This window comes from Neoarthrinium moseri, assembly GCF_022829205.1.
Source record: "Neoarthrinium moseri strain CBS 164.80 chromosome Unknown scaffold5_Wmoseri_CBS_16480, whole genome shotgun sequence".
Taxonomy (NCBI): Eukaryota; Fungi; Ascomycota; class Sordariomycetes; order Amphisphaeriales; family Apiosporaceae; genus Neoarthrinium; species Neoarthrinium moseri.
Genome location: NW_026055119.1, coordinates 134,028 through 158,526, shown reverse-complemented (window position 1 = coordinate 158,526; position 24,499 = coordinate 134,028). Strand labels below are relative to the sequence as shown.

General features: G+C 55.3%; 10 protein-coding genes across 10 annotated transcripts; 4 read left to right on the top strand and 6 right to left on the bottom strand.

Moving 5' to 3' along the window:
- Positions 1-127: 127 nt before the first annotated feature.
- Positions 128-1,396, top strand: JN550_002220 (uncharacterized protein; the record flags this gene model as incomplete). The annotated part of the gene is made up of 3 exons (XM_049313492.1): positions 128-1,133; positions 1,191-1,324; positions 1,379-1,396. The coding sequence occupies 3 exons, from the start codon at positions 128-130 to the stop codon at positions 1,394-1,396; spliced, it is 1,158 nt and encodes a 385-aa protein (XP_049175511.1).
- A 934-nt stretch (positions 1,397-2,330) lies between these two features.
- Positions 2,331-6,472, bottom strand: JN550_002219 (uncharacterized protein; the record flags this gene model as incomplete). Its single annotated transcript, XM_049313490.1, has 3 exons — positions 2,331-6,080; positions 6,142-6,232; positions 6,297-6,472. The coding sequence occupies 3 exons, from the start codon at positions 6,470-6,472 to the stop codon at positions 2,331-2,333; spliced, it is 4,017 nt and encodes a 1,338-aa protein (XP_049175510.1).
- A 1,040-nt stretch (positions 6,473-7,512) lies between these two features.
- On the bottom strand, positions 7,513-8,678 carry JN550_002218 (uncharacterized protein; the record flags this gene model as incomplete). The annotated part of the gene is made up of 3 exons (XM_049313489.1): positions 7,513-8,166; positions 8,224-8,449; positions 8,503-8,678. 3 exons carry the CDS (start codon positions 8,676-8,678, stop codon positions 7,513-7,515), a joined length of 1,056 nt encoding a protein of 351 aa, XP_049175509.1.
- Positions 8,679-9,096: 418 nt separating this feature from the next.
- On the top strand, positions 9,097-10,493 carry JN550_002217 (uncharacterized protein; the record flags this gene model as incomplete). Its single annotated transcript, XM_049313488.1, has 2 exons — positions 9,097-9,693; positions 9,762-10,493. 2 exons carry the CDS (start codon positions 9,097-9,099, stop codon positions 10,491-10,493), a joined length of 1,329 nt encoding a protein of 442 aa, XP_049175508.1.
- A 151-nt stretch (positions 10,494-10,644) lies between these two features.
- Positions 10,645-11,798, bottom strand: JN550_002216 (uncharacterized protein; the record flags this gene model as incomplete). The annotated part of the gene is made up of 4 exons (XM_049313487.1): positions 10,645-11,239; positions 11,304-11,350; positions 11,404-11,496; positions 11,568-11,798. 4 exons carry the CDS (start codon positions 11,796-11,798, stop codon positions 10,645-10,647), a joined length of 966 nt encoding a protein of 321 aa, XP_049175507.1.
- Positions 11,799-13,561: 1,763 nt separating this feature from the next.
- Positions 13,562-15,110, top strand: JN550_002215 (uncharacterized protein; the record flags this gene model as incomplete). The annotated part of the gene is made up of 4 exons (XM_049313486.1): positions 13,562-13,785; positions 13,858-14,119; positions 14,343-14,869; positions 14,930-15,110. The coding sequence occupies 4 exons, from the start codon at positions 13,562-13,564 to the stop codon at positions 15,108-15,110; spliced, it is 1,194 nt and encodes a 397-aa protein (XP_049175506.1).
- A 676-nt stretch (positions 15,111-15,786) lies between these two features.
- JN550_002214 (uncharacterized protein) lies at positions 15,787-17,013 on the bottom strand (the record flags this gene model as incomplete). The annotated part of the gene is made up of 1 exon (XM_049313485.1): positions 15,787-17,013. One exon carries the CDS (start codon positions 17,011-17,013, stop codon positions 15,787-15,789), a length of 1,227 nt encoding a protein of 408 aa, XP_049175505.1.
- Positions 17,014-17,957: 944 nt separating this feature from the next.
- JN550_002213 (uncharacterized protein) lies at positions 17,958-20,120 on the bottom strand (the record flags this gene model as incomplete). Its single annotated transcript, XM_049313484.1, has 2 exons — positions 17,958-19,656; positions 19,735-20,120. The coding sequence occupies 2 exons, from the start codon at positions 20,118-20,120 to the stop codon at positions 17,958-17,960; spliced, it is 2,085 nt and encodes a 694-aa protein (XP_049175504.1).
- A 1,138-nt stretch (positions 20,121-21,258) lies between these two features.
- JN550_002212 (uncharacterized protein) lies at positions 21,259-22,648 on the top strand (the record flags this gene model as incomplete). Its single annotated transcript, XM_049313483.1, has 2 exons — positions 21,259-21,874; positions 22,029-22,648. The coding sequence occupies 2 exons, from the start codon at positions 21,259-21,261 to the stop codon at positions 22,646-22,648; spliced, it is 1,236 nt and encodes a 411-aa protein (XP_049175503.1).
- A 766-nt stretch (positions 22,649-23,414) lies between these two features.
- On the bottom strand, positions 23,415-24,108 carry JN550_002211 (uncharacterized protein; the record flags this gene model as incomplete). Its single annotated transcript, XM_049313482.1, has 2 exons — positions 23,415-23,732; positions 23,818-24,108. The coding sequence occupies 2 exons, from the start codon at positions 24,106-24,108 to the stop codon at positions 23,415-23,417; spliced, it is 609 nt and encodes a 202-aa protein (XP_049175502.1).
- Positions 24,109-24,499: the final 391 nt, after the last annotated feature.

The window sequence follows — 24,499 nt, the reverse complement described above, 5'->3', positions numbered from 1 at the left end:
AAAGCCATGTTTTCACAGCCGCATCACGAGCTGGAGCCTCGCGTTCTTTCGTTACATATAGCTCACTCGTGGCCGCACAACTGAGCGCTGGAAAAGCTGACGAGAAAACACCATCCCGCCCAATGTGATGCCACCACACCAATTCAGTATCGGTAGCTCACTATGGGAGTGGGATTCACAACAACCCCACAACCGAACAAACTGGAACTGGGACGCGCGCGTGATTCTCGGCCTGCACACTCGCCCAAGCCCAGCAGAGATCGCGGAAGCGTACTCGCAAGCAAAGGCGTTTCTCGCGAGCCGCGCGGCATCATCAGGTTCTGAGGAGGAGCGAGAGGCCCACCAGTACGACCTGAAAATCATCGAGGATGCTCACGGGTTCCTCCGGTCCGCGGGCTCACACTTACAGTCACTGCCACCACAACTAGCACATCGTCGTCCCGACCCGGTGTCAGGTCTCATGTTCCGCCTTCCACCGGATCGACGGCGGCCCGTGAAGCACAATTCGTCCAATCGCCGCTCGAGCGCCAGCGCCAGCGTCAGCAGGAAGACCGTCGACGATTGTTTGAACACCATCACCGATGGCTCGTCCAAGGACAAGACGAGGGAGTATCTCCTTTGGTTCCTGCGTTGCGACCCTGGGTTCAGCGTCGGTCACAGTTTCCGACCCCTGGACGCCCTCCCGTTCACGAGCAAAGCCCTGCAGAAATTTCACAGACAGAAATCGCAGACCTTCGAGCGCCAGCAGTCCTCGTATGATTCCCGCGAGCTCAAGAGGCGGCCTTCCGAGCTGCGCCGGAAAGCCTCCAGGGCGCAGCTGTATCGGCAGCCGTCACAGCTCGGGCGCCGGCGGTCGAGCCGCACGTCTCTGGGCTCCCAGACGTCGACGAGGCATTCTACCGGCTCCCAGTTCTCCGACAGCTCGATCTCCGGGGTCTCCGAGACGCTCGAGGCCATCGCCGAAATGGTCAGGGAGTGGAAGGACGCCTTGAAATCGCCTGGCCTGTTCCTCTCCGGACGGAGGCGGTCGTCGACGGTGCAGGTGCTCAGGCCGCCGATCGATCGGCTGGCTCAGACCATACAACATTATCGTATACTTAACAAGGCTGCTTCGTCACCGATTGAGTATTCATGTACGCCAATTTCGCGAGAGAGACACAGAGGAGCGGAATCGCTGACTTTGGACCTAGATGAACAGACGAAGCGGCTCATCAAACTGCACGACGATATGCGCATTAGCAATAAAGTGTTCACCCAATTGAAGAGTAAAGGTGGAACTGTTGACCACCATCTGCTAGACGATGTACTATATGCCGAATACGACGTACGACTGCATGATATTTTGGGTGAAGTTGTAGCTAAAGCTAAGCCGAGCCAGGTAAATTGGAGCGGATAGGGGTAATTCTCGAAGGCACTTCGTACAGGAAACTTAATGTTTAGAAAGCGTTTGGTGCGGCAGGATAGTGGTTGAGGTGCATATAGAAAACATGCATTACGAATACCCTCAAGGCGAGGCTCGAGTTCTTCCAGCTTAGGTTTCAAGCTGGAGCTCGAGCAAGCTATAGCTTTTGTTATCCACCACAGCTGTCAATACTTTACCATGCGGGGGGCGCAAGAGGGCCCGCATCATTATAACGAGGGCCCAGCTAAGAGGTAAGGATGGCCACGGAGCCCCGGAGTTGACGACTCCTGGTGCCACTGGGCCGTGTTTCTTTGGATTGAGCCTCAACAAATTACTCGGATCATTGCCACATCTGTCAAGTGATAGCATGTCTGGCTGCCAGTACAATGGTCTGAGTGGACCAGACCGCAAAACCATGCACATCACCTAAACCAAAGAGTAGCGAATATAGTGCCTCGACATTCTGGTACGTACATATGGCAGGCGAACAGTGCATCGGTAGTTTTACACAACGTCACAGACCTGCGGCTCCGGCTCACGGAATGCATATCCGCTGCATGCATGCAAAACGTCACGGTGCATTTGGGACCCTGACCGCTTGAGTAATTCACCAAGGAGAGAAATAGAGCTTGGCCAAAATCGAATGCATTCCAATGTCGGCAGCTGCCTGTCTCGGCAGGCCATGTATCCATCCGTGCATGTCCATATGTGCACTCTAACCATAATCCATTGTCGTAACAGAGCCCTAGAAAAATCTCAAATTGCCCAATAAACGCCCCTAGCCAATCTGTGTCGACGATCTCCTGACTTCTCCTATGCCCGCCCCCCTAAAACGATACAACGCCACATAGCGATGCCTGAGTACCTATAGCTTGCTTCCGCCAATGCCAAGAAAAACACATGACCGCTTTTCACGCAGCCTACAAGGTTACAGCATTTCTCTGCCCATCTCATACGTCCAGGCTCCCTCGCGACGCAGCTTATCCCTGGCTGCGAGATCCTTCCGAATGTCGTCCTCCGTAAGTCTGTCAGAGCCACTCCAGTTGGCGCTGGAAGTCCTTTGCCGGAACTTGTGCCACCTGTCTTTGCTCTTGCTGAACACTTCCTCCATGTTGAGCGGCGCCGGTGCCCCAAAGACACGCATTGGGTCAACCGTTTCTTGCTCCACCAGCGCCCGGCGGAGGGCAGGAGAGTCGGTCCATGAGGCGAACATGGCCTTATGATCGTCATCGTCGTATTCATCCTCGTCATCGGTGTTGATCTCGGGAAGCTCAATCTGCTCGCCGTTTTGGAACCGTGGCGAGGATCTTGTTGCTTTCGCGGTAGACTTGGTCATCATACCTCCGACGGGCCGAGCAGGCGTCTTGTGTGCCGCGCCTGCCGGATTGGCGTTGGCAGCGAAGGGAATCGTGGACTTCGAAACCTGGGCCATATCCAGAGGATGTGCTGCCTTCGCTTGCGCGTTGTGCTGGCCTGTAAGGGTGGTCTTGAACAGATCTCTGGTAGCGCTCGGGGGAGCATTGGCATAGCCGGCCGGGAACATGGACTTGTTGGTCAAATCCTGAGGTTTTGTGGGCTTCTGACCTTGCGACAGCATCGTCCCAGCAGTTACCTTCTTAAAGCCACCAGATGGACGAACAGGTGCACCCTTGAGACTCGGTTGACTCTCCGTGTCGACATCATCGAACTCGTCCGTCATCCGCATTCTCTTGCTCTCCTTTGAATCCTGCTGTAGTTGGCGTTTCGTGGTAGCCTTAGCACCATTAGCAAGACCGCCGTTCACTGAACGCCCCAAACCCTCTTGAGACTTGTGGACTGTAGAACCCAGACGGGACGGCGGTCGGCTAGGTTGACTGTCGCTTTGTGAAGAACCCTTGTAGTCAGGTTGGCCGTTGACGGACCGGGCTGCTGGGGGAGGTGCTCGTGTTTGCTTTGCCTTTTCAAGCATCGCCTGCCGTTGAGCGTTCTTCTTGGCCTCCTCGCGAGCGGCAGCCTGCCTTCTCTCCTGCTCTTTCTGTTTCTCAGCCTCGAGCCTTCGCTGCTGCTCTTGGCGCCTCTCCTCTTCTTGCAAGGCGGCCCTCTTTCGCTCCATTTCCGCCTTGGCGTCTCGTTTGCGTTGAGCTTCTCTTTCTTCCTGCTCCTTCCTCCGCGCAGCTAACTCGAGGGCCTTTGGCCTGCCAGCAGATTGGGAGCTCTTCAAGCTCTGGCTGGAGGACTTGTGGAGAGAGGCCTGGCTCGCTTTGCTCTTATGCTGGGGCTGGAAGCTTGCCGAGCCTAGAGTGTCCTCGAGGTTCGAGGCCAGCGCACTATTCGAAGGCTGATATTGAGAACCCATGTTGACTCGGATGACCGTGGGCGCTTGCTTGGCTTTGGCAGCAGGTTCTTTGACTGGTCTAGTCGGCCTCTTGATTTCTCGACCCTTGGCAGCAGATGCCGGCGCAACTGGTCGCGGTACGGACGGAGGAGGCATGGTAGCAGGTGCATCGGCCATGTCGACATCATCCTCGGCATTGGCTTCTGCTTCTGCCTCGAGCTGAGCCTTGGCCTTGCGGGGACTCGTCCGGGTTGGTTTGGCTGGTGCAGGCGTAGTGGCCGGAGCATTCTTCTCCTGCTCTTTCTGGGCAGCAACCTGCTTTGCCATTGCAGCGACCTTCTCCTGTTCCTCGCTGAAGACACGTGCCTTCTCTCGCTCTTTTTCACGGGCTTTCTCCAGCTTCTCCATCTGCTCCGCCATGCGTCGAGCTTCTTTGGCCTCTTTCTCTCTGCGTTTCTCTTCGGCCTTTGCCCGCTCTATCGAGGCCCTTGTTCTGCGGCCATCAGTGCGAGTAGGGCTTGCAGGGACCGGGACTTCCGAAGCCTTCTGAGAAAGATCCGGATAAAGAGGCTGCGAGTCGAATGCAGATTGCTGCCCCAGAGACATGGTTGACGGGCCGGCGTGCAATCCGAGGCGGAGAGTTGATGGCGAAAGCAGTGACGATTTCCCTTCTGCACTGATAGCCGCACTACTAGCCAACAGGCCTTTAGAAGTCTTCAAGATGGACGAGAGCTTGTTCTTAACTTGCTTCAAAGGGCTGTCTCTCAGTGTCCTTGATGGCGACTTTGGCGGTGAGCTCGAACCAGTAACCTCGTCTTCTGAAACAGTAGCAAGTGTGGGATTCGAGACAGATATCGTCTTCTTGAGAGTCAAGTCGTCATCCGCAGACTGCTCGTGGATGGGAAAGGAAGGCACTGAAGCCGACTTGTGATGACCCTTCGTGCTCGTAGTTCTCTCCGGAATAGCCGGTCTCTGCGGCGACTTGGAGCGGCTCTTGCGCAAGCGCGTCTTAGGCACGGCAAAGTCACCACCACTCACTGTATCCTTACCAGATACTCCTTCCATCACATCTGCTGTATAACTCTTAGGCATTCCGGGGCGGGGACTGAAGAGGTTGGACGCATTGTCGGGAGGGCCAAGAGGCTGGATCCAGTCATCATTGTCATCATCATCATCCTCAGGGAAGGCACCCGGTGTGGTATGAGTCTTGGGCGAGAATACCTTTGCCTTGGGGGGCGACTGCGGAGCTGGCACCGGAACTGCTGTTGGCATAGGCACAGAAGCTTGCTGAGATATCGGTGCTGCAACATTGGCCAAGGACTTGGAAGTTCGGCGTGGTGCCGGCTGCGACTGACCTAGTTTGCTGATCTGGTCCTGGAGACGCTGGGTGTAGGTCTTGTTGTGTGCGGTCGCACTATCGGTTTCGGTCTGCTCCTTAGGCTTCTGCGAGACGATGTCGACTTCGTCTTCCACCTCATCCTCCTCGTCGTCGTCAACGTCCATGTCCTCGTTGTCGTCCTCAGAGGCTTCGTGTCTGACATTGCCGAGACTCTTCCCACCGGTGGGTCTGTTGTAATAGCTCATCCTAGGATCGAGGTGGCTGGTCCTCGAAATGCGATTTCCAATGCTCTTGTGAGTCATCGGCTCTCGCGCCGGCAACGAAGCAAAGTTCAGACTGCTCTTCCGTACGACGGGACGGATGGGGCTCGATCCATCAGATTGTGACCTCGAGGCGTCGTCGGTATCGGCGTCCACATCCGCTGGCTCCGACGCCGGCTGTAGCACATGCTGCTCTGTCAGGACGGATGCGTTCTTGATGGGGGATGTCTTGATCGGAGACGTCTTCTTGGGCGAAGATGTTGTGAGAGAGCGGATAGGTGAGCCAGCCGGCGTAGTGCTCTCATGATGTGGCAGATGGGCTGCAGGAGACACTATCTTGGCGACATTTGCGGTAAAGTACTGGGTATCCAACTCATCGCCCATGGCGTCCACGGTAGCAGTCGGTTCCGGAGACCGCCTGGCTGGCGTCTCCTGTATCTCTCGTACGGGTGAAGAGACATGGAAAGCAACGTGGTCGCCCTTGGCATTTCTCTTGGGGCTGAAAGCTTGGGTAGCTTCCTCATCCGCCAGTTCAACATCGTCAACTTCCATGTCAACTTCCATGATATCCTGGCTTCCATGGTAGCCAGAGTCGACAAGAGGCACAGGGCCCGCTTCCGCTGGCTTGTCGGTCCTAACTGGGCTAGACTGTGGTATCGGGTCGGCAGCGATCTGTACTTTGGAGGTCTGATTCCTCTCTACGTTGGATATAGCAAATGGATTCGGCGCGCCTTTGGGTGTGGCAGAGAAGATGTCCGACAAGGGCTAGTACTGTTAGATCCGGACCGGCCAAGAAACCACACAGAGGGTGAGGGCTCCCACTTACCACGCGCGTCTCGGTGTTGTTTGCTTTCCGTACGGTTCTGGGCGTCTTGCCGCGCAGCTTTCCTGGTGTTTTGAATATCTCGGCAACATTTCTACGCTCTCGTTAGCCAAGCGAGTCCACCCAGTCGCGTCGCGGGCCCAAGATCCACCACTGACATCTGGTTTTCGCTGAAGATATCGGCCATGTGCTCGTTCAGCCACTCGAAGTCATTCCGGGCGGAGAAGGTGAACTCCTCAATCTCATCGTGGGCGATCTGCAGGGCCGAGGAGCGCTCCTCGGCGATCCAGGGCGCAGAGCCGACCTGCAGACGCGCCGCTCGCGGTCCAGCCATGGCGGGGGGAAGCTGGACGTGACGGGTCGGGGCGTGTCAGCTAACGGAGCGCGCTCGATAGGAAGCAAGTAGTGGTGGTGGGCGAAGTAGAGAAGAGGGTCAAAGTCAACTAAACATGGCTGGGGAACACGACTGGCGCGAGTACTGGTATACGTCGATGGGTTGTGGTGGTGAGTGCTGTGCGGTGGTGTCTCTGGAGATCAAATTCCCCGGTGTGCTAGGCTAGGTGTAACGTGGGTGTGGGCGTCGGCGTCGGCGTCGGCGTGGGTGGACATGGGCTTGGGTCGGCCGTGCAGGCATCTGATTGGGCGGAGCGCCTAAAATGTAAACAAAAAAACACGCAAGAGCTGCTGGCGCAAACCCGCTACGCTCGACCTTCCCGAATCCCAGCTGCCCCAGCCAAGATCCAGGCGCGCCTCCCCGAAACTCGCTAAACGGCGCGCACGGGCCAGTATTCTCGCTCGGCAGACAGCCCTCAACTAACTTGACTCGTAGAAGTAGGTACTGCGTCTTCCCGAGGCCAGCTGCGCCTTGTGCAACAGACGGACCTTGCCTCCAGAAGCTTTTGATTACATGGCTCAGGTGAGGGTCCTCCTTCTCATTGCCCAATCTCAAGGCACCCCGACTTCTATTCGGCCTATCGAGCTTGCGTCGTGGAAATTATGACGTCTCCCTCTGCTAATTTTGGTTCAGCGTAGATTGCCGGGTCGTTTTAGTAGTAACCCGACCCTCTCCCTTGCCCTTGTCGTGCTAAATTCGCCCAAGAACCGTGTCACCACTCACCCATGTAGTTATGTACCGGCGTCAGAGGACCAGGTCTCGTCACGGCACCATGCTATAATGTACTGTAGTTGGGAGTCAATGGGATGCGCATATCCAATTCAAGTCCCAGAACAGGCTGCGAGATTCAGCCGGGGTAATTGTTCATTCACCATCTCCAAACGCCCGCAACATGCATTATCATTCCGTGATCGTGACCCCCAATTTGCCGTATGACGCCCGATAGATAACCCTCACCACCAAGGGGTAGATGCGCCCCTTCAGCCACGCCCCCGTATCAGTTGATTGGCATCCCACAGTAACACCCTCTCGTCCCAGCCCACGGTTGCTACCCATCCGCCGACGCCGAACAAGCACCAGTCCAGCCCGACGGCGAACTCGGTGTGTCTGTTCATGACGCCCAGCTGCACGCCGGGTTTAATTGGAGAAGGGCCTTCCTGCGCCATCGTCGAACCATCCGTCCATAGCCGCACCGTCATGTCGTAGCTCGCACTGATAAGAATGTCGCGCGCATGCGGGCTCCAGGCCAATCTGCGGACCGCATAGTTATGGCCCATCATGATGGAGGTTGGCCCCGTGGGGTTTCTGATATCAAATGTCCGTATGGCTCTGTCCACGCCGCCCGTCGCAATGACGCTGTCGTTATACTTGTTCCAATCATGGGTCAGCACTTCGGCCGGCATGGCAGGGGGCGCCAGCCCTGGCGGCAGAGGGACGGGCCCCGGCGTATGCACGGGAATCTTGTTGATAAGATGGTATTGGGCACTGACGGGTGTCCGGAGGTCGAATATGCGAAGGTGTGAGTCTGTCGATACGGCGGATATAATATGTGGGTTCGACGGGCAGTACGATGTGCTATATGTGCAGTTGCCTATTGGAAGTGTCTTTATCGAATCTTTCCTGGCTGGCGACCACTGATAAACCAAAAGTCAGCAGGGAAGTCAAACCCCTCACCCTCCTGGAGACCTCACAATCTTGACGGTGCCGTCCCACGAGCTCGATGCGAACGTATCCTTGGTGACGGGACTCCATGCTACTGAGAATGTTTCGCGCTTGTGTTCGTGAAAGTTCATGACGGGGAAGTCGGGCACATTCGTGTCGTAGAGCTTGATCGAGCCGTCGCCGCAGGCCGCGAGGAGCTGGTTCTCGTTGATCTCTGACCAGGCAATGTCATATTGGGCATCATTAGTGTCGAAGCTGCGCATAAACCATTAGAAGAGCATTTGCCTCGGGTGACGCCTTGTACACACGTTCTCTCGACCTGTATGCCCTGCGGCCCCAGCCCCAAGCAGAACAGCCGCCCGTTTCCTACAATGCCGTAGTTCGCTGCGGATGCGACAGCGATGCGCGAGTCGTAGTACGGGGAGTACTTGACGGCATAGGGGTTGAACCCCGCCGTGCGGAACTCGAGCATAGGCGCCTCCATGGCTGAGAGATTTCCGCTATATAGTCATGAGAGAGGCTACCTACAAAGCTGGAGGCTCTGGATTCGACCTACATGTCGGACGTTGGAGCTGTCCATGACAGCTCAGCCGAGGTGGGGCCTCGGCATCGAAGACCTCAGCGATCCAGCCTGAGCCCCTGTGCGCGACGTTTTCCGGGGGCGGAATCTGCCGCTAACATTGCCAACTGGGGGGTCCCTAGCTCAACCCTGGGCAAGACTGGGGCAATCTTCATTGGACGCCCTTCCTCAAGAGTCATCGAGCGAGGCAAAGTCCAAATACACAGTGACAAAGCATCAGCTTTGTGATACAGTAGGACATTCAAAACGGCCGACGCAAAACTCGTGATGGGACTTTCATCCCAGGACTCGGCAATCAAGGACCTGCCTCGTCCCAGCCATCATGGACGCCTTCTTGAAGGGAACAAAACGGAAAATGCCGCCAGCCTCAGAAGAGACGGTGGATGACGATGCTGAGTCTACAGATATCAAACTCGCTATACTCGCCTCGCTGTTTCCAAACTTCAGTCAAGAAGCTCTGCTGGAATCACTGCTGGCACATGACGGTTCTGTTGAAGGCGCAACAGAATCCCTGAGTAATGATTCTGCCGAGCCAACCAAGAAATCACGAGCTCGTGTAGTCATGGGAGCGCAGACGTCGTTGAGGTTCTTTGCTTCTGACCTGCCATCCGCTGGTGGAAACTCCTCCCCAAAGAAGGCGAGACTGCTGTCAAAGAAAGGAACTACACTCCACCTGTATGACCCGGATGACATCGCCCAACACACACCCTGTAGCATCATCCACAATTTCCTCCCTCAGAACATGGCCAACGACCTCCTTCGTGAAATGTTGGACGAGTCCAAAACATTCGAGAAGATGACATTCAAACTCTTCGATAACGTTGTCTCGAGCCCGCACACGGCAACATTCTATGTGGAGAACGAGGAAGAGTTAAAGAGACAGAAGTATGAGTATTACTACAATGGAGCGAGACTGACGGTTCGTACCCAACAGAACGAGATTTATGTTCAGCATCACGTTGATAGCATGACTAACACCCTTGACAGGACGTTCGCACCATCACTCCCCAGTTGCTTCGGGTAAAGCCACTGGTCCAGGAGGGTGTCAACAAGGAGGTTCAACGGCGTATCCAGACCGTTTATCCAAACGGCCAGAAGCTCAAATACCAGTCCCCCGACGACTGGAAACCGAATGCCGCATTTGTGAATTGCTACAACGGGCCGCATGAAAACGTTGGCTACCACAGCGATCAACTGACTTACTTGGGCCCGCGTGCTGTCATCGGCTCACTATCACTTGGGGTCGCCAGGGAGTTTCGAGTGAGAAGAATGGTTCCAAAAGACTCTGATAACAACGTCGCAGAAGATCCGGACGCGGAGGGCCAGATCTCTATCCACCTGCCACACAACTCGCTCCTGGTCATGCATGCAGAGATGCAAGAGGAGTGGAAACATTCCATCGCACCCGCCCAAGCAATCGACCCGCACCCGATAGCCGGCAACCGGAGAATAAATGTCACATACAGAGATTATCGCGCGAGCCTCCATCCGAAATACACCCCGAGGTGCAAGTGCGGCATCCCGGCCGTCCTTAAGGTCGTGCAGAAGAGGAAGGAGAACTTTGGGAAGTACTTCTGGATGTGTTATGGTGGATACGTCCCTGGCAAGGAGAGCTGCAGCTTTTTCCAGTGGGCCGATTTCGACGATGATGGGAACCCCAGTTGGGACAAGGAGAGGTACAGGAAAACTGCCGTAGCTGCTCCTAAAGACACACAATGACAGCCACGATAACCGTTTCCACGGAATCTTGAATGTGCACCAGACCCTACAGTTATGTACACTAATTATCACGACCATTGAATTGAAATGGACCCGTAACATTATATTTTCAGACGAAATACGAATACTCATGGATCTGTTCCTTAGGCTTCTAGGGGTTGACATACTCTGGCTTGATGAGCTGCCAGCCGTCGATGCGCTCCTTCTTCAAGGGCCCCAAGTCCACTCCGTTCAACACCTTGCCGTTGAGACTTCTAAAGGTTTTCCCGCGGGCATGCCAGAACCTGGCGCCTTCCGGCAGAGCAGCTATCTTCTCGTCGCTCAACTCGGTAGCTTTGTTCTCAACGGGCACGCCACAGGTCTTGCAGAAACCCTTCAGGAATATGCCCATGCCCATACCGTAATAGGTCATGTTGTCTTCTCCCTCCACGGCGACGTACTCCTTCTTTGGGTAGATCCAGGTCGTGCCGTACTGTGTATTGGTCAGCCAGCGCATCAGGGTCACAGAGAGGATGAGGGCGGCTTTGGGGAGAGCGGGGAGACCTACCCTTCCGCAGATGCTGCAGTTGCACTCGATCACTCGGTCATCGTAGGTCTCGTCGAGCAGAGGTGATTTAAGCGCTAGTCGGACTGCACCACAGTGGCAACTCCCGTAGAACAACTTGCCGCCCTCCAACTCAGCCTGAGGCTCGGTGCCGGTGAATTGAGGGGGCTCGTATGCAGGGGGGATTGAGCCGCCGTCGAAGCTAGAGTCAAACTTATGAGTATGGAGTCTACGAGAGAAAAGCCGATTCTAGATCCATGACTTACACACGCTCCTCAAGGCTCCAGATATCGAGACCTTGTATAGTACGGGCCTGGGATTGTCAGTCTCTCATACTAGTCGTGTGGCACGGCTAGCGTAACTAACGTTCAGACAGAATTCCGGTTCCTTGTCCTCGCCTGGCTTCGGCGGCTCGATGTATCCAACGCCCAGGATGGAGGTGCCACAGGTCGGGCAGAACTGTGCGGCCAAGATTAGCATCGCCTGCAGTGAATAGATCTACAGCAACCGGTATCTATGAGGCGCTGTACCTTGTGATCAAACCGCTTCCTACCGAAATTGTAGGTCTTCAAAGTGCTCTCCTCCCCCTTGACCCAGGTCACGTCGTTGCGTTTGGGGAATAACCACAGCGCGCCTTTCTTGTAGCAAATGCTGCAACTGCAGCGATCGACCTTTTTGATCTCAGGCAGCTTGGCCTCGAAGACGTAGGCCTTGCAGTGGCAGTTGCCACGGTAGGTCTTGATATCTTGTTGGTTTGACATGGCGTTCTAATGCTAGAGCAGACAAAGGTATAGTTATTGTGGTTACAGGTCAATATCAAGATGGGTGGAGATCAAGGAGAATCGAGTTGGAGATATGCACGAAGCCGAGTCTAGTAAGAAACCCTCAGGGAGGGCAGCGTAGTCTTATACAGAATCCCATTCAATCGTACTCTTGCGTCACCTGTAACGCAGAGCCCAGACCGCCTCAAGATAAGGCATAGCTGCCTGCAAGCCTCACCAAATTACCTGCCATTCCTCAAGCCTAGTGCTAGGTCCCAATGGGAAAAGCAACGCCGCAGCAAGAGGATGGATCTTACATTCCGAGCGGGGAAACTTCAGCTGCGCTTCCTTGGTGGGATGCTAGGTGGTCAGCTTCCCCGCGTCGCGTTGCAGCGGGCAAAGAGGGGTGCGCGATCCTGCCGCGCTATCAGGTGACTCATCTCCCGTGGCTTTCACTATCGAACAGGGGGCTTCTACCCAAGGGCGATATGTCCGAATTGCCCGAGATGTCCGTATTAGGCCGTTTGGGATATCATTCGGGTACTTGGCCCTGAGATGAGCTGTTGCGAAGCACTGGTTTGACAGCGTGTATGTCATGTGGAGTACGAGCCTACAATCTGATTTGGCCACTGCCGTCGCCATTACAGGAAGGGTGCGCTGATTTGTGCGGTGTAGGCAGACAATATCCAGCGAACAATTACGTGCGCTTTATATTTTTCATGGGATAATTTGTAGCTGTGCAATGGTCCGATGATGTTTGACGCTTATACATAGGTTGGCAGTTGTAACGATGAGCTGTCGGATGAGGATTTGCCAAAAATACCCCACTCTTAATAGAGTATGCAAACGCTCGAATCTTGTCCCCGTTCGCATCAGATCTTTAGATTATTATTATTTCATTTGTTTTGCATTCAAAGTATGTATATAGTTCATTTTGTAGCTCAAAATACCGTAAAAAGTCGCAACGTATCATATTCAAGTATTAAGGGCCGAGAGCAGCCAAGAACCTTTAAACGAAAGCCAAAGGAAGGACCGGCCGAGATCGGGAAACCTCCCGAGGACCATATACCATGAAACAGCATTATCGATCATTCGGTCATGCCTGCTCTTGTATTGCCTAAAAATCTCGTGTTTTGCATGGACGAACAAATGAAAGATCTTGCGAAGATAGGATGCTCGGGCTCCTAACCAAAGAAGAATCAGAGATTAGCTCGAATTTGCATTATAGGAAGTACTTGGAAGCTAATCATACCTTCAATTGGCTCTGGCATATGTTAATCATGTAGTTCTGCCTCAACATTTACGGAGCTGGTAAGCACTGGTTTGGCCTTCGGCAAAATTTCCGGCCAGCATTAGAGGATGACTCTTCCAGGTAGACTTGGATATCGTTTCCGGAAGGTAAGATTTTGGGAATCAGTTGAGCCGCCAATGTCAATAACTAGAAAGCTCCGTAGATCCCTTTACTTCATGTATTTTTTTTGTGCTGATTTTATGTTGCATCCCGGCTCTAGTATAGCGTTCGATGGGTGTGAGGGTTGTGCTTAAGAAACTTTTGGGGGCTGCGTAGTGGAATTAAGGGATAGGAAAACAGTTCCAACAGTTCCGGCTACGCCGCTCGAGCTATTTGCTACCTATGGATATTCCCCTCTTGATTAAAACATAACTGTCGTGGCCATCGTTCTCCTCATCTCTGTTCTTGACATCTCTCAACTGTTTAAATATCTTCATTTTACTTCTGAAAAACTACTATGACACCCTCCAAAATGACGCCTCGGATCGTCGAGTTGGCTGCCAAGATCAGTGCTTCCGTCACAGGAATGCAAGAGCTTTTATCGGCCCAGGGAGTGACTTCACCATCCTTCGACGAGGACAGTCCGAACGTCTGCCTCCTAACACATTCCACCTCCCAGATGAAGTTCTTGACGCGACGGCCGAACTGCATGAGTTACTCATGGATCCTATCCCGCTCACTTTCAAGTCCATTGCCGTAGGATATCTTCATCACTAGCACAATCATTCATTTAGCAGGCTGACACTTCTAGACTACTAACGCGATTAGCATTGATGCTATCTGCCGGTTCCACATTGCCGACATCGTACCTCCTGGTGGCCAAGTCTCTTTTGGTGAGATTGCCGAGAAGATAGGCCTAGAAGAACAGCTCGTCAGACGCCTGCTCAGGCATGCCATGTCTATGCATATCTGGAAGGAACCCGAGTCCGGCATGGTCGCGCATACGAAAATGTCCAAGTACTTCACCCTCCCCTATGTGAACGACTGGATCAGCTTTGGCGCTCAGGAAGGTTGGCCAGCTGCTACAAAGGTAAGCCGTCTCAAGAGAACCCTTGAATGGGGAGCTGCATGTAGAAGAACTTACGTGGGTGTTTTGCTATAGATGTTGGATGCAATCTAGAAGTGGCCAGGGTCGGAGGAGTCCAATAACACGGTGCGTGTATAACAAGTCTAGCGCTGGCCGCATGACCTGCGTCTGATCCCGCATCTCGAGCGTTCGACGACCGAACCTACAGTGGTGCTGATTCTCACAGGGCTTCTGTCTGGCCAACAACACCGACAAGTCGATTTTCGAGGTACTCGGTGCCGACCACGCACGTGCGATGCGCCTTGCGTCTGGAGTTAAAGCCCACGATCATTTTCCCGGTTTTGCCAATGCAGAGGTCTCCAATCTCTACGATTGGACTTCCCTGGGTAACGCATTCATCGTCCACGTGGGCGGATCCAGAGGGGAGATCGCCATAGAACTGGCAAAGAGCTTCGGCGAGGTCAAGCTGCTAGTTCAAGATATGGAGAAGGCTATTGCCGGCGCGGAGGCCAGTGTGCCGGATGAGCTCCAAGGACGTATCGAATTCAAGGCGCATAAGATTTTTGATACGCAATCTGTGCAAGCTGATGTTTATCTCTTCCGCTTAGTCTTCCAGCTTTGGCCTGACAAATACGCCCTCCAAATTCTGAAAGCCCAGATCCCGGCCCTCCAACCTGGGGCGAAACTCCTCACACAAGACTTGGTAATGCCCGAACCGGGCGAAATTCCACTGTGGAAAGATCGTGAATTGAGGTATGCCGCTTCTAATCTGCCATTACGACCATGAGAATCTTTGATAACAGGAATTTACAGGGCGATGGATCTCAACGCAGGGGCCTCGTTCAACGGCCGTAATAGATATATGCATGAGTGGAAAGCGCTACTGAAAGCGGCTGATAAAAGATTCGTTCTTCAGCGGGCCATCTCCCCAGGGCGATCTTTGCTGTCTACTTTGGAGATAATTTGGGATGCGCCTAGCTCCACGAAAGCCTAAGGGTGATGTGACAGTTCTATCTTCAGACAGTGCGTGGCTAGCATTAACGAACTCTCTTTCCATTATTATTAGTTAGTACGCTAAGTCAATATGTGGTAAAAATCTTGTCCGCTCTTTCAAACTGCATCCAGCTGAAGATAGCGAGACTGACTCATGCTGTGAATGGAACGTGAATAAAACGTAGTGTCATATTTTAAGGTCTCTACACTCCTGGCACTTGGTCTACTTAGGCAAGCACGAAAGTAACGTGCCTGTTTAATAAAAGTATACGATATGAGGCACCGGTCAATTAGTCAAGTTCCAACATAACCCAGACATATCACGCATACCTTTGGAAAGGTCAAACTAGTATGTTATATGGGCTCGATCGCGGACCGCATCATGGTTAGGCCGCCTGGATATGTGTACCAGAAGCAGATGGAACCCACAACACTCACTTTTCTCACTAGAATTGCGAATGGGTTATAACTCGCTTGTGATACTTATATACACCTATTTCTGTGATATTAGTAAAACAATTGTAGACATATAAGAGCCTAGTGGATTTGTAAACAAATCCTACAGCCACATAAGAGCACCTGTCGATGACAATATGACAACTAGGATGTATCTGCCCTGTCTTAAACATAGCCAACGCCCAAGACTTCACCCATCCTCCGCAGCTTCTCCATGATTTCTAGTCTACCGCATTCGGATGGATCTCCCTGGCCGCATACGGGTCCGGATGGTAAGTCCGGAGGCTCTTGGCGAACACCTCCTGCGGGGGCCGGAGCCAGAGCCGGGCGTAGCGCTCGTCGTCGTCAAAGTCGCCGGCGTGCTTGGGGTCGGGCTGGTCGTGCCAGAGGGAGCGGTACCGGACGTCCTCCGGGTACGCCTGCTCGTGGGGCCCGCGCAGCCGCACCGGGTCGAAGCCGTTGACCGTCTGCGCCGCCGGCACCTCGACCGCCAGCTGCCCGAAGTAGCGCGACTTCTCGACGGCCCGCAGCGCGCACGCCGAAAGCATGCACTTGCGCGCGTGGTCGTGGTTCGCCGGCTCGTCGAACCCGGCGTAGAAGCACGGCGCCAGCGCCCCCCTGGCCCCCGTCCCCAGAATCACCCGTAGCCGCCGAAACATCTCGCGCGCCACGGCGTAGCATACATGGCCCGTGGCCCAGAGCTCGTCGTCGGGGAGGTCCGGGACCGCGATCGTGGGATGCGCCTCCAGAGCCCCTGGAACGAGCCTGATGTGACCGGCCTCCAGGATTTGCTCCAGCCGGACCTCGACCGCTCGCCTCCGCTGGGCACGTTGGTGCGCTACGGGGTCGACAATGGTGACTTGAGTGGCGAGTCTATCCCATTGATGGGCTGGAAGCGGGTTGTTCTCCAAACGAATGATTATAAGCACCCATCTGCCTTCGCTGTTGGGCTCCGGTTCGAAGTCCGGTTCGTTGGAAGGCGGATACCGATACTGGTACGGCCAGAAGACGTACTCGGCCTGGCGCATCCCCTTGTTGAAAGGATAGCTGTACCGGAACCGCCTGGCCGCGTCAGCAGCTCGGGCTTCCGGCTGCATGCTGTCGAGATCACTGTGCAACGTGGCTGGGGTCATCTGGAAACACGGCCAGCCGTCCGTGTTGATGACACTTGCAATGCTGGTTTCGGTGAGCTGACAGAGCTCCCAGAGCAGCGCCGATACAATACTGCGTGGAGATATTTCCTGGTCGCGCGACTGCTGCAGGCGCTTCATGCCATCCAAGGGTGCTGTTATAAGCCCGAGATCAGGGCAATTGTCAACTTCGCGTTGTGGCCCACGAGACTCCGTAGTGAGAGCTGCGACGCCGGCGTTATGACGACGGACTAAGAGCTCCCCTATGAGATTATCTGTCCCGTTGGGTAGCACCTCATTTTCTTCATCTATATCCATAGTGAGTATAATCGTGACAATCTATACGGTAGGCGTATGGAAATGGACTTGCGAAAAGGCTACATCGACTCACGATCGCCATTCAGTTTAGCTCGTACGGCAAGGCAGTCAGTGTCATTAATATCTGCTAAGAGTCTTGTCGTATAGTAGCAATTGAACAATGCCTTTATCGACAATGCCTTCCGCTTCCGGAAAAGATACACGGGAAACGTTAGGAATGTAGCTGTGAGACATTTGAGGGTATCGGAAACGTGCAACTGACTCTCTCGTTGTTCATACCATTCGATGCAAGCAGGACTGCAGCGTCAGAATACGAATGGTCACTATAACAATTCACATATTAGCTCAAGCTGTGACCGCGATGTTGATCAACTATATCGTGTCAAGATGCAATCTTGGCCGTGAAACTTTGAGGAGCTGAGGGGAGAGAAAAGGCTTGCACTGGCACGCGCCTGGGAGTCGGTTTAGACACCGCTAAGTTAACCTTTCCACTGTATAAATTAGGCCAGACTCGGTTCCGCAATGAGACAGTAATGAGTGTCATGAGCAAAGTTGTAGTTTTTAGTGTCTTTCTATTGCGCAGTCATAGGATATCCACCTTTTGTACAAGTATTAGTTACTATCGTTCACTCGCCCCTTGCTTCGTACATGTATAGTAGAGATTTCCCCTTCTGGGCCGACCATAAAGTCAATGCCAACACAAGATTTTTCGTAGCATCCCAAAAAAGACCCTTTACTCCCAGGCATGACCCGCTGCCGCCTGCCACCGCCTCTATATCAGGTTGAATGCTGGACGCCCACTTCCGTGATAATGTACAATCGTGCGTTGTCTGGTATCTTTACAAACCGAGGAACGGATTACCAGGAGACCCCGGTATGACCTCTGGTAGAAATAAAACGTTGGCTTTTGAATGCCATGGCGTCAACGACTCGTTGCGTTTCTTTTAGAAACTGGACTCGAAGCTGCCTCTGCCACCAAAGTCTCTGCCACCGCGGCCACCAAAGTCTGATCGTCCACCACGACCACCAAAGTCTGATCGGCCACTACGGCCACCAGAACCTCCGCGGCCGCCAAAGTCTCCGCGGCCACCAAAGTCTCCTCGGCCGCCAAAGTCTCCTCGGCCACCACGGCCTCCTGAGCTGAACTGATCGCCAAACCTGTCGCCAGATCGGTTGCCGAAACCACCACCACGTTGAGAGCCACCGCCGCCACGGGAACCAAAGCCGCGTTCGGGCTCATCATCGTAAGTGTTGTTGCCTATCCTGATGCCCGGAACCCTGGACAGGCCACGGTTGTGAGCGGATTTGGCCGAGATAGCAGGAACTTGCGCTCTCCCTAGACCAACCGTGCACCAGTTGTTCAGCAACCCAATGATATCCTCTGCATGAAGCTTCCTGCCGAGCTTTTGTCCAATGAGAGCAGAATAAACAGCGTCGAAATCACGAGGGTTCGTTCGTTGGTATGCACGCTCAATATCAGAAAAGTATTGCTCTGCCTGTCCAGATGGCTTGCCTTCGGTCAAATCGTGCTTCGCAGTTTCCAACCCGTGGTTTGGCTTTATGGGGAGACCTGCCAGTCGGAATCGGGCCTCAGGGATCTCCTCATTGGCAAGAAGAAGCCACCCTTCGCCGTCTGCGCCGGCACGGCCAGTACGTCCGACACGGTGGATGTACTGGTCACGATCAGGCGGGAGACCGACCTGAATGACGTGTGTTACACCTGGGAAGTCCATACCTCTGGCTGTCACGTCAGACGACAGCAGAATGCCAGTCTGGGCGCGGCGGAAGGATTCGGCACTTCTCGTTCGCGTTCCCTGCGACAGCTTAGAGTGGATGTCGAAGATAGGAATGCCCCCTCTGCCGCCAAGCGAGGTTGCCCGGAACACGTCGTTTGCGAATTCAACGGTGGCGGTGTTTGAGAAGAAGACCAAGGCCTTGAAAGGTGCAGCCGAGGGATCGGACTTGGATCTCTGGATTGCCTTGTCAGCGATCTCGAGGATCGCCGGGAACCAGTTCTCGTAGCCGTTGCATGCAGCGACGTGCTGAGGGATCTTCTCATGCGTCGGGGCGTCATCGGCCCGGATGGTCTGAACAAACTTGAAGTTGTCTACCTTGACCAGGCTCTTGGCAAGGTGCACTACATCTTTGGGGATAGTTGCCGAGAAGAGCAGCGTCTGTCGGTCGACCTCCTGGACCGAGGGGACAAGATCGAGGATGTCGCGAATTGCGTCGGAGAATCCAACGTCGAGCATGCGATCGGCCTCGTCGAGAACAAAAGCCTTGAGGTTGGGCGCAGCCACGCCGGCGTGGGGGTCCGAGAGCAGGTCCTGCAGGCGGCCGGGGGTGGCGACCAAGATGTGACATCCCTGGCGCTGCATTTGCATCAGAGACTCTCGTTTCCTCGTTCCGCCGACAGCCGTCTGGACCATGATGCCGGTGTCCCTGGCGAGCTTCTTCGCCTCGACACCGATCTGCTCGGCCAGTTCGCGGGTGGGCGACATGATGATGGCCTTGACGTCGTCGGCCGAAGCGCGCCGGCGGGACCGGGGGTCGGCGAGCTCAGGAATCTCCATCAGGAGTCGCTGAAAGACTGGGACGAGGAAGGCCAGGGTCTTGCCAGTACCAGTCTTGGCCTGAGCGACACTAGAGCAGGGCAGGCCGTGTCAGCGCAAAGTAGAGCAGGGAGTTGGGAGGGAGGGGGCAGCGCAGAAGAAGGCTTACAGGTCGACGCCTTGCAGAGCAGGGTTGATGGTCATGGACTGGACTTCGGTCATGGTCTCGTACTTCATGCCCTGGGTGAGGGCCTGGACTAGGTTGGGGTGGACGTCCAGTTGAGACAGGTCTGCGAACCGGGTGATGGGGCCGGAGGAGGTCGAGCGGGCTTCATCTGGCTCCTGCTGAGCGGCAGCCTCTGCAGAGTAGAACCTCGGGGCCAGAGCCGCCAGAGGGTTGGAGCGCGGGCCGGCCAAGGAGACGCGGCTCTTGACGGGCTGTAGCTGGCGCTCTAGGCTCTGGAAGCGCACCGCTCGCAGGGAGGAAAAGGTCGAGATCTGGAGGCGGGCCGCATTGCCAACGCGGGCGTGTCGCTGCAGCGACGACCTGAACATGGCGAAAAGGACAGTGTAGAACGAAGACGCGCAGCAAGACTAGAACGAGAACCTGAGAGAAGATGGAGGCCTGGAAAGAAAGGAGTGGGAGGGAGGTCGAGGCGTCTTGGGGAATGGCGATCCTCGGGTTTGCGTCGAAGGCTGCTGCTGCGATGGAAGATGAAGCAACGAGCAGCTGGAAGTTTTTCAGGCGACTGGTCGACAGGGTCCTTATCGCGTCAAGGTTGCCTATCGCCGGGAAACTTTTTTCTCCCTTCTTGAGCTCGGTCGCGTCGCTGATTTTTTTTGGGGGCGAGAGAGAGGGAGCACGGATCGTACAGCACAACCAGCGCACATCGGGGTGGCCAATCAGCAGGCCGCTCTGGACGGCACCAGTGGCCAATCATCGTCCGCCACCAAACGAACAATTGGTTTGCAAGCTCCAAAGCCCAGATAATAGCTGACGGAGTCGGAGTACCAGGAGATGAGGCTAGCTACCTATAAGTAACAATTGTCTTGAGGCTCATGTTATACGCACATAGCAATACCTGGGTGCCTCGGCGTATGACTATCCTTGAGACTGCTGATAGATGCACAAAAGACTCATCCCGGGTCCTCTCTCGAAACACTTTCCTAATAGCAAGCCTCCACACACATCCATTGGCTGCAGCTGCCCCAAGGGGCCCCCCAACCCCTTTCTGCAGAGGCCCAGAGGTCGCCCATGGGCCCAACGGAGGCAATTTTTTAGTTTCCCAGTACTGCATATGCTACCTCCTATCAAGCCTACCTAGGTGCCTCGCCTTGCTTGCCCCCTACTGCGCCTTCGACTACCCACAGCAGCTCCTTGAAACCTACTTCAGAACGGCTGCATAACCTTGGGTAGTTCAAGCTGCCCATCCACGTCCACCCAAGTGCCCACATGTACAGGTCGGGGCCCGCTCCACCTGAGTAAGAATTCCCATGTTGGAGGCTGATAGCTGCTATTCCGAGAACTGCAGGGCCACATGCTAGATAAGGGTCTCAGTCTGTCCATCAGACCTCTGGAGCCATTTTTGTTGCCTTTTACGACCTTCTTGAGATCCCAGCGTGCTCCTTGCTTGTGATTCTTCGTTCCTTTATCTGCCCGGTCCTTTTTTTCTCTCTCTGCTGTCTGCCCATCATGGAGTCGCCAGACGACTACGGCCTTCACGTCTTCAACATGCTGCCGTCCTCCGTGCAGTCGAGGATGGCAGCAATGCCCGCACGTCTAAAGTCGCTCGACTCGCTGAGAAAGTCCGTCATCGCCAGTGCACCCTTGAACATGCCGCAGGTGCAACTGCGCCGGTCCAAGACAACTTCCTCCGTCTCGACCAAGACCAGCAGCAGCAGCAGCAGCAGTTTCACGGCCAGCAGCTTGGTCGAATCGGATTCTGCCTCTTCCTCGGAATCCACCGCCACTTCTTCTGGGACTGAGTCTATAGCCACCACACGTCAGTCCTCGTCCACATCTCTACGATCCATGTCGGAGAGGAATGCCGCATCGGAATACTTTGGGAGCTATCTACCGGAGACACCCGCCCTAGGTCATCAGTGCCAGCATCTTCAGCCGTCTCTCCTGGGGACGACGTTGGAAATGGAGCATGCACACCAGCTGCGAGCTGCACAGCTGCAAATGCAATGGCAGGCCGCTCGACAACCAGACCTCCGCCTGCCACCGAATTTCAACGCATCCTCTCACGACATTGCTAATCGGAAGTGGTCGCCGTCTGGAATCAAGTGGAGATATGCACGTCAAGGTATGGTATTGGCCGAGCACGGCGCAACTATATGCAAGCACTTTACTCTCCGTACCATGTATTACGTGCAGCCAACGGGCGCCCCGCCAAGGAGCGATCGCCCCAGCCTCTTTTTGCATGTGATCGACCCGTCACTAACGCCGCATGGATATAGGCGCGGAGCTGGCAACCCAGGCCTCGAACGAGCTCCACGATGCGGCATTCGAGCGCAGCAGTTTCATAGACGCGCTGGCCTACTACCTGCGCGCCTGTCCCGATCAGCTCAATGACTCGGAGACGGCGGTGCTGGCTCGCGCCGCGCCCTGGCTGACGCAGCACCCACACCCGGAGCCGCAGATTGCCATCAGCCGTCCCACGGACCGGGGCAAGACGTTCCTGTACCACGGCGTGCAGTATGCCGTCGCCGCGCTCATCGTCCTGCTGCACGCGCTGTGGTGCTTCGTGCTGTTCGTCGGCCGCGTCGGGGCCCGCTACGAGCGGCAGTACCAGGTCTCGGACTGGATCATGGCCAACGGCTTCGACGTCGTCAACACGGTCGGGAGGTATAGCGTAACTCTCAGCGCGCGCATCAACTCCATGGGCGACGGCCGCGTCGGCCAGATGGTCACCGGCGCCTTCACCTGGACCGTCGACAGCGTCACGGGCGGCATCCAGGAAGGCTACGGCAAGGGCATGAACCGGATACGCCGCCAGACGACGGGCAGCGTGCCCGACGGCGGCACGGCACACGCGGGCCAGATTGTCGAATTCCATCAGAGACCCCTAGTGCGTTAGTTGACCTGGGGTATGAGACGTCTGCCCAACACGATATGGCTGTCGTTCAGCTGAGGAGCCACTGCTCTCCGACTTGATTCATACGTGATTGGAGGCCGCTAGTGTATGGGTGTATTGGGACCATGCACTTTCAGGATATAGACATGAGGCGTTCGTTGCATTACACGGTATCGGTTGGAATTCGTTGTTTTATATTTGGGGTCTCAGCGTATAGAAGCGTTAGAATAATGATTATATGAAGCGAATACGATTACTCTATCCATCTATCAAGCAAGTGTCTATCTGTATTATGCACACAGTGAGGCTCAAGGTTCATACCAACCAGTCACTTGACACGGACTGACACACTGCCCGTATGAACTTGAAGGTCAGGTTCCTCATGCTGCAAGTCAGCCCCCTAATTCTGGGTGTGACTATGGGGTGGCTAGTTCGGATGTCGTCAGAAAGCTAGGATTGATACAGGAAAGGCAGGAAGCAGCAGCATCCTTTGGTATGGGGTTGCCAAATGATTAAAATTCATGTCTCGGTACGCGGTATTCTAGTTACGTAGGACCTTTGCAGGCCGGCCACCCTCCCCAAGTAGTGATACGTGGAAGTGTACTCGCAAGTCGGCCTTAGCTCTGGGCTTCGCCCTAGCGAACGACAAAAGGGCTTCGCCATAGGGTATGCGATCTTCCCTGCCCCATTTACACACCCAGCAGACCGCGACTGCGTTCCCCAGCCCATCGTACGGGCGCGCCGAACCGCCTCCTCCCTGTGCCCTGTCTCACGAGCTCCCGCTTGCGGCCTTCTCGGCCTGGATCTTGGCCTCCATCTTCTTGCGGGCCGCCAGGATCATCTCGTCCCGCCGCTTCTGCAGCGCGCTCTGCCGGTCGTCCCGGTTGGAGCTCCAGCCCTTCTTGCCAGCCGCGGAGGCCGCGGTGCCCTCCTCGTCTCCGCTGCTTGATGCAACCTTGTTCTGCAGGTTGTACCGCGTGATCAGGTCCGGCTCGGCCGGTTTCGAGGGCGCCTTCTGCGCCGGGGTCTGCGCTGCCGACGGCGTGGGCGAGGCGGGCGGCGGCGGCGGCTGGAAGGTTACGGGTGGCTATGAGAGAGGTGTCTGGTTAGCTCACGGGTATTCAAGTGTGTGTCTGTCTGGGGTGGGGAGGGAAAGGGGGGAGGCGCCTCACGGTGTCTATGCGGCCGGACAGGATGCGCTCCGTGGTGGCCGAGATGCTGCCGCCGGTGCGCTGCAGATCCCACAGTACCGTCCGGCGGTCGACCTGGGGGAACATCTGCTGTATGCGCTCGACGGCGGCCTCGCGGGCCCTAGACGCGGCGGCGGCATCGCGCGGGCCGCCCTGTCGCCCACCGGCGGCGGCGGCGGCGGTCGAGCCGGAGAAGAAGAAGTACCGGATCGCCAGGCCCGAGATGGCCAGGATGAGGATCAGCGAGGGGAGCGAGATCTGCTCGTCTGCCATCTTGGGCTGGGGGGACTTGGAGCTCTGGATGCCGGTGTCGTTGGTCGTATGCCGGCTTGTCCGATTTCGTTCCTGTGTCGCTGATAACTGTGTCTGGCACTTGGGGGCAATCTTGTGGTTATGAGCGAGGTGCTGAAACAGTGAAATGCAGCCACATGCGCAGAGCAAGATAAGCAGATTCCGACAGTAGGTACCTACAGTAGATAACCATGTGGTGGATGATGCTATCGGATCTATGGTACAGTAACTCACTGTACATGACTTGACTGGTCGCGTGGCGTTGGCGTGGCGTGGGCACCCTTAGCGGCTTCCAGGTTCCCTGTCCGCTGTTTGATGGAGCGGCCTGGGGGGCCGTCGATTGGGGGCCCTACCAGCTCTGGCCTGGAGTTAA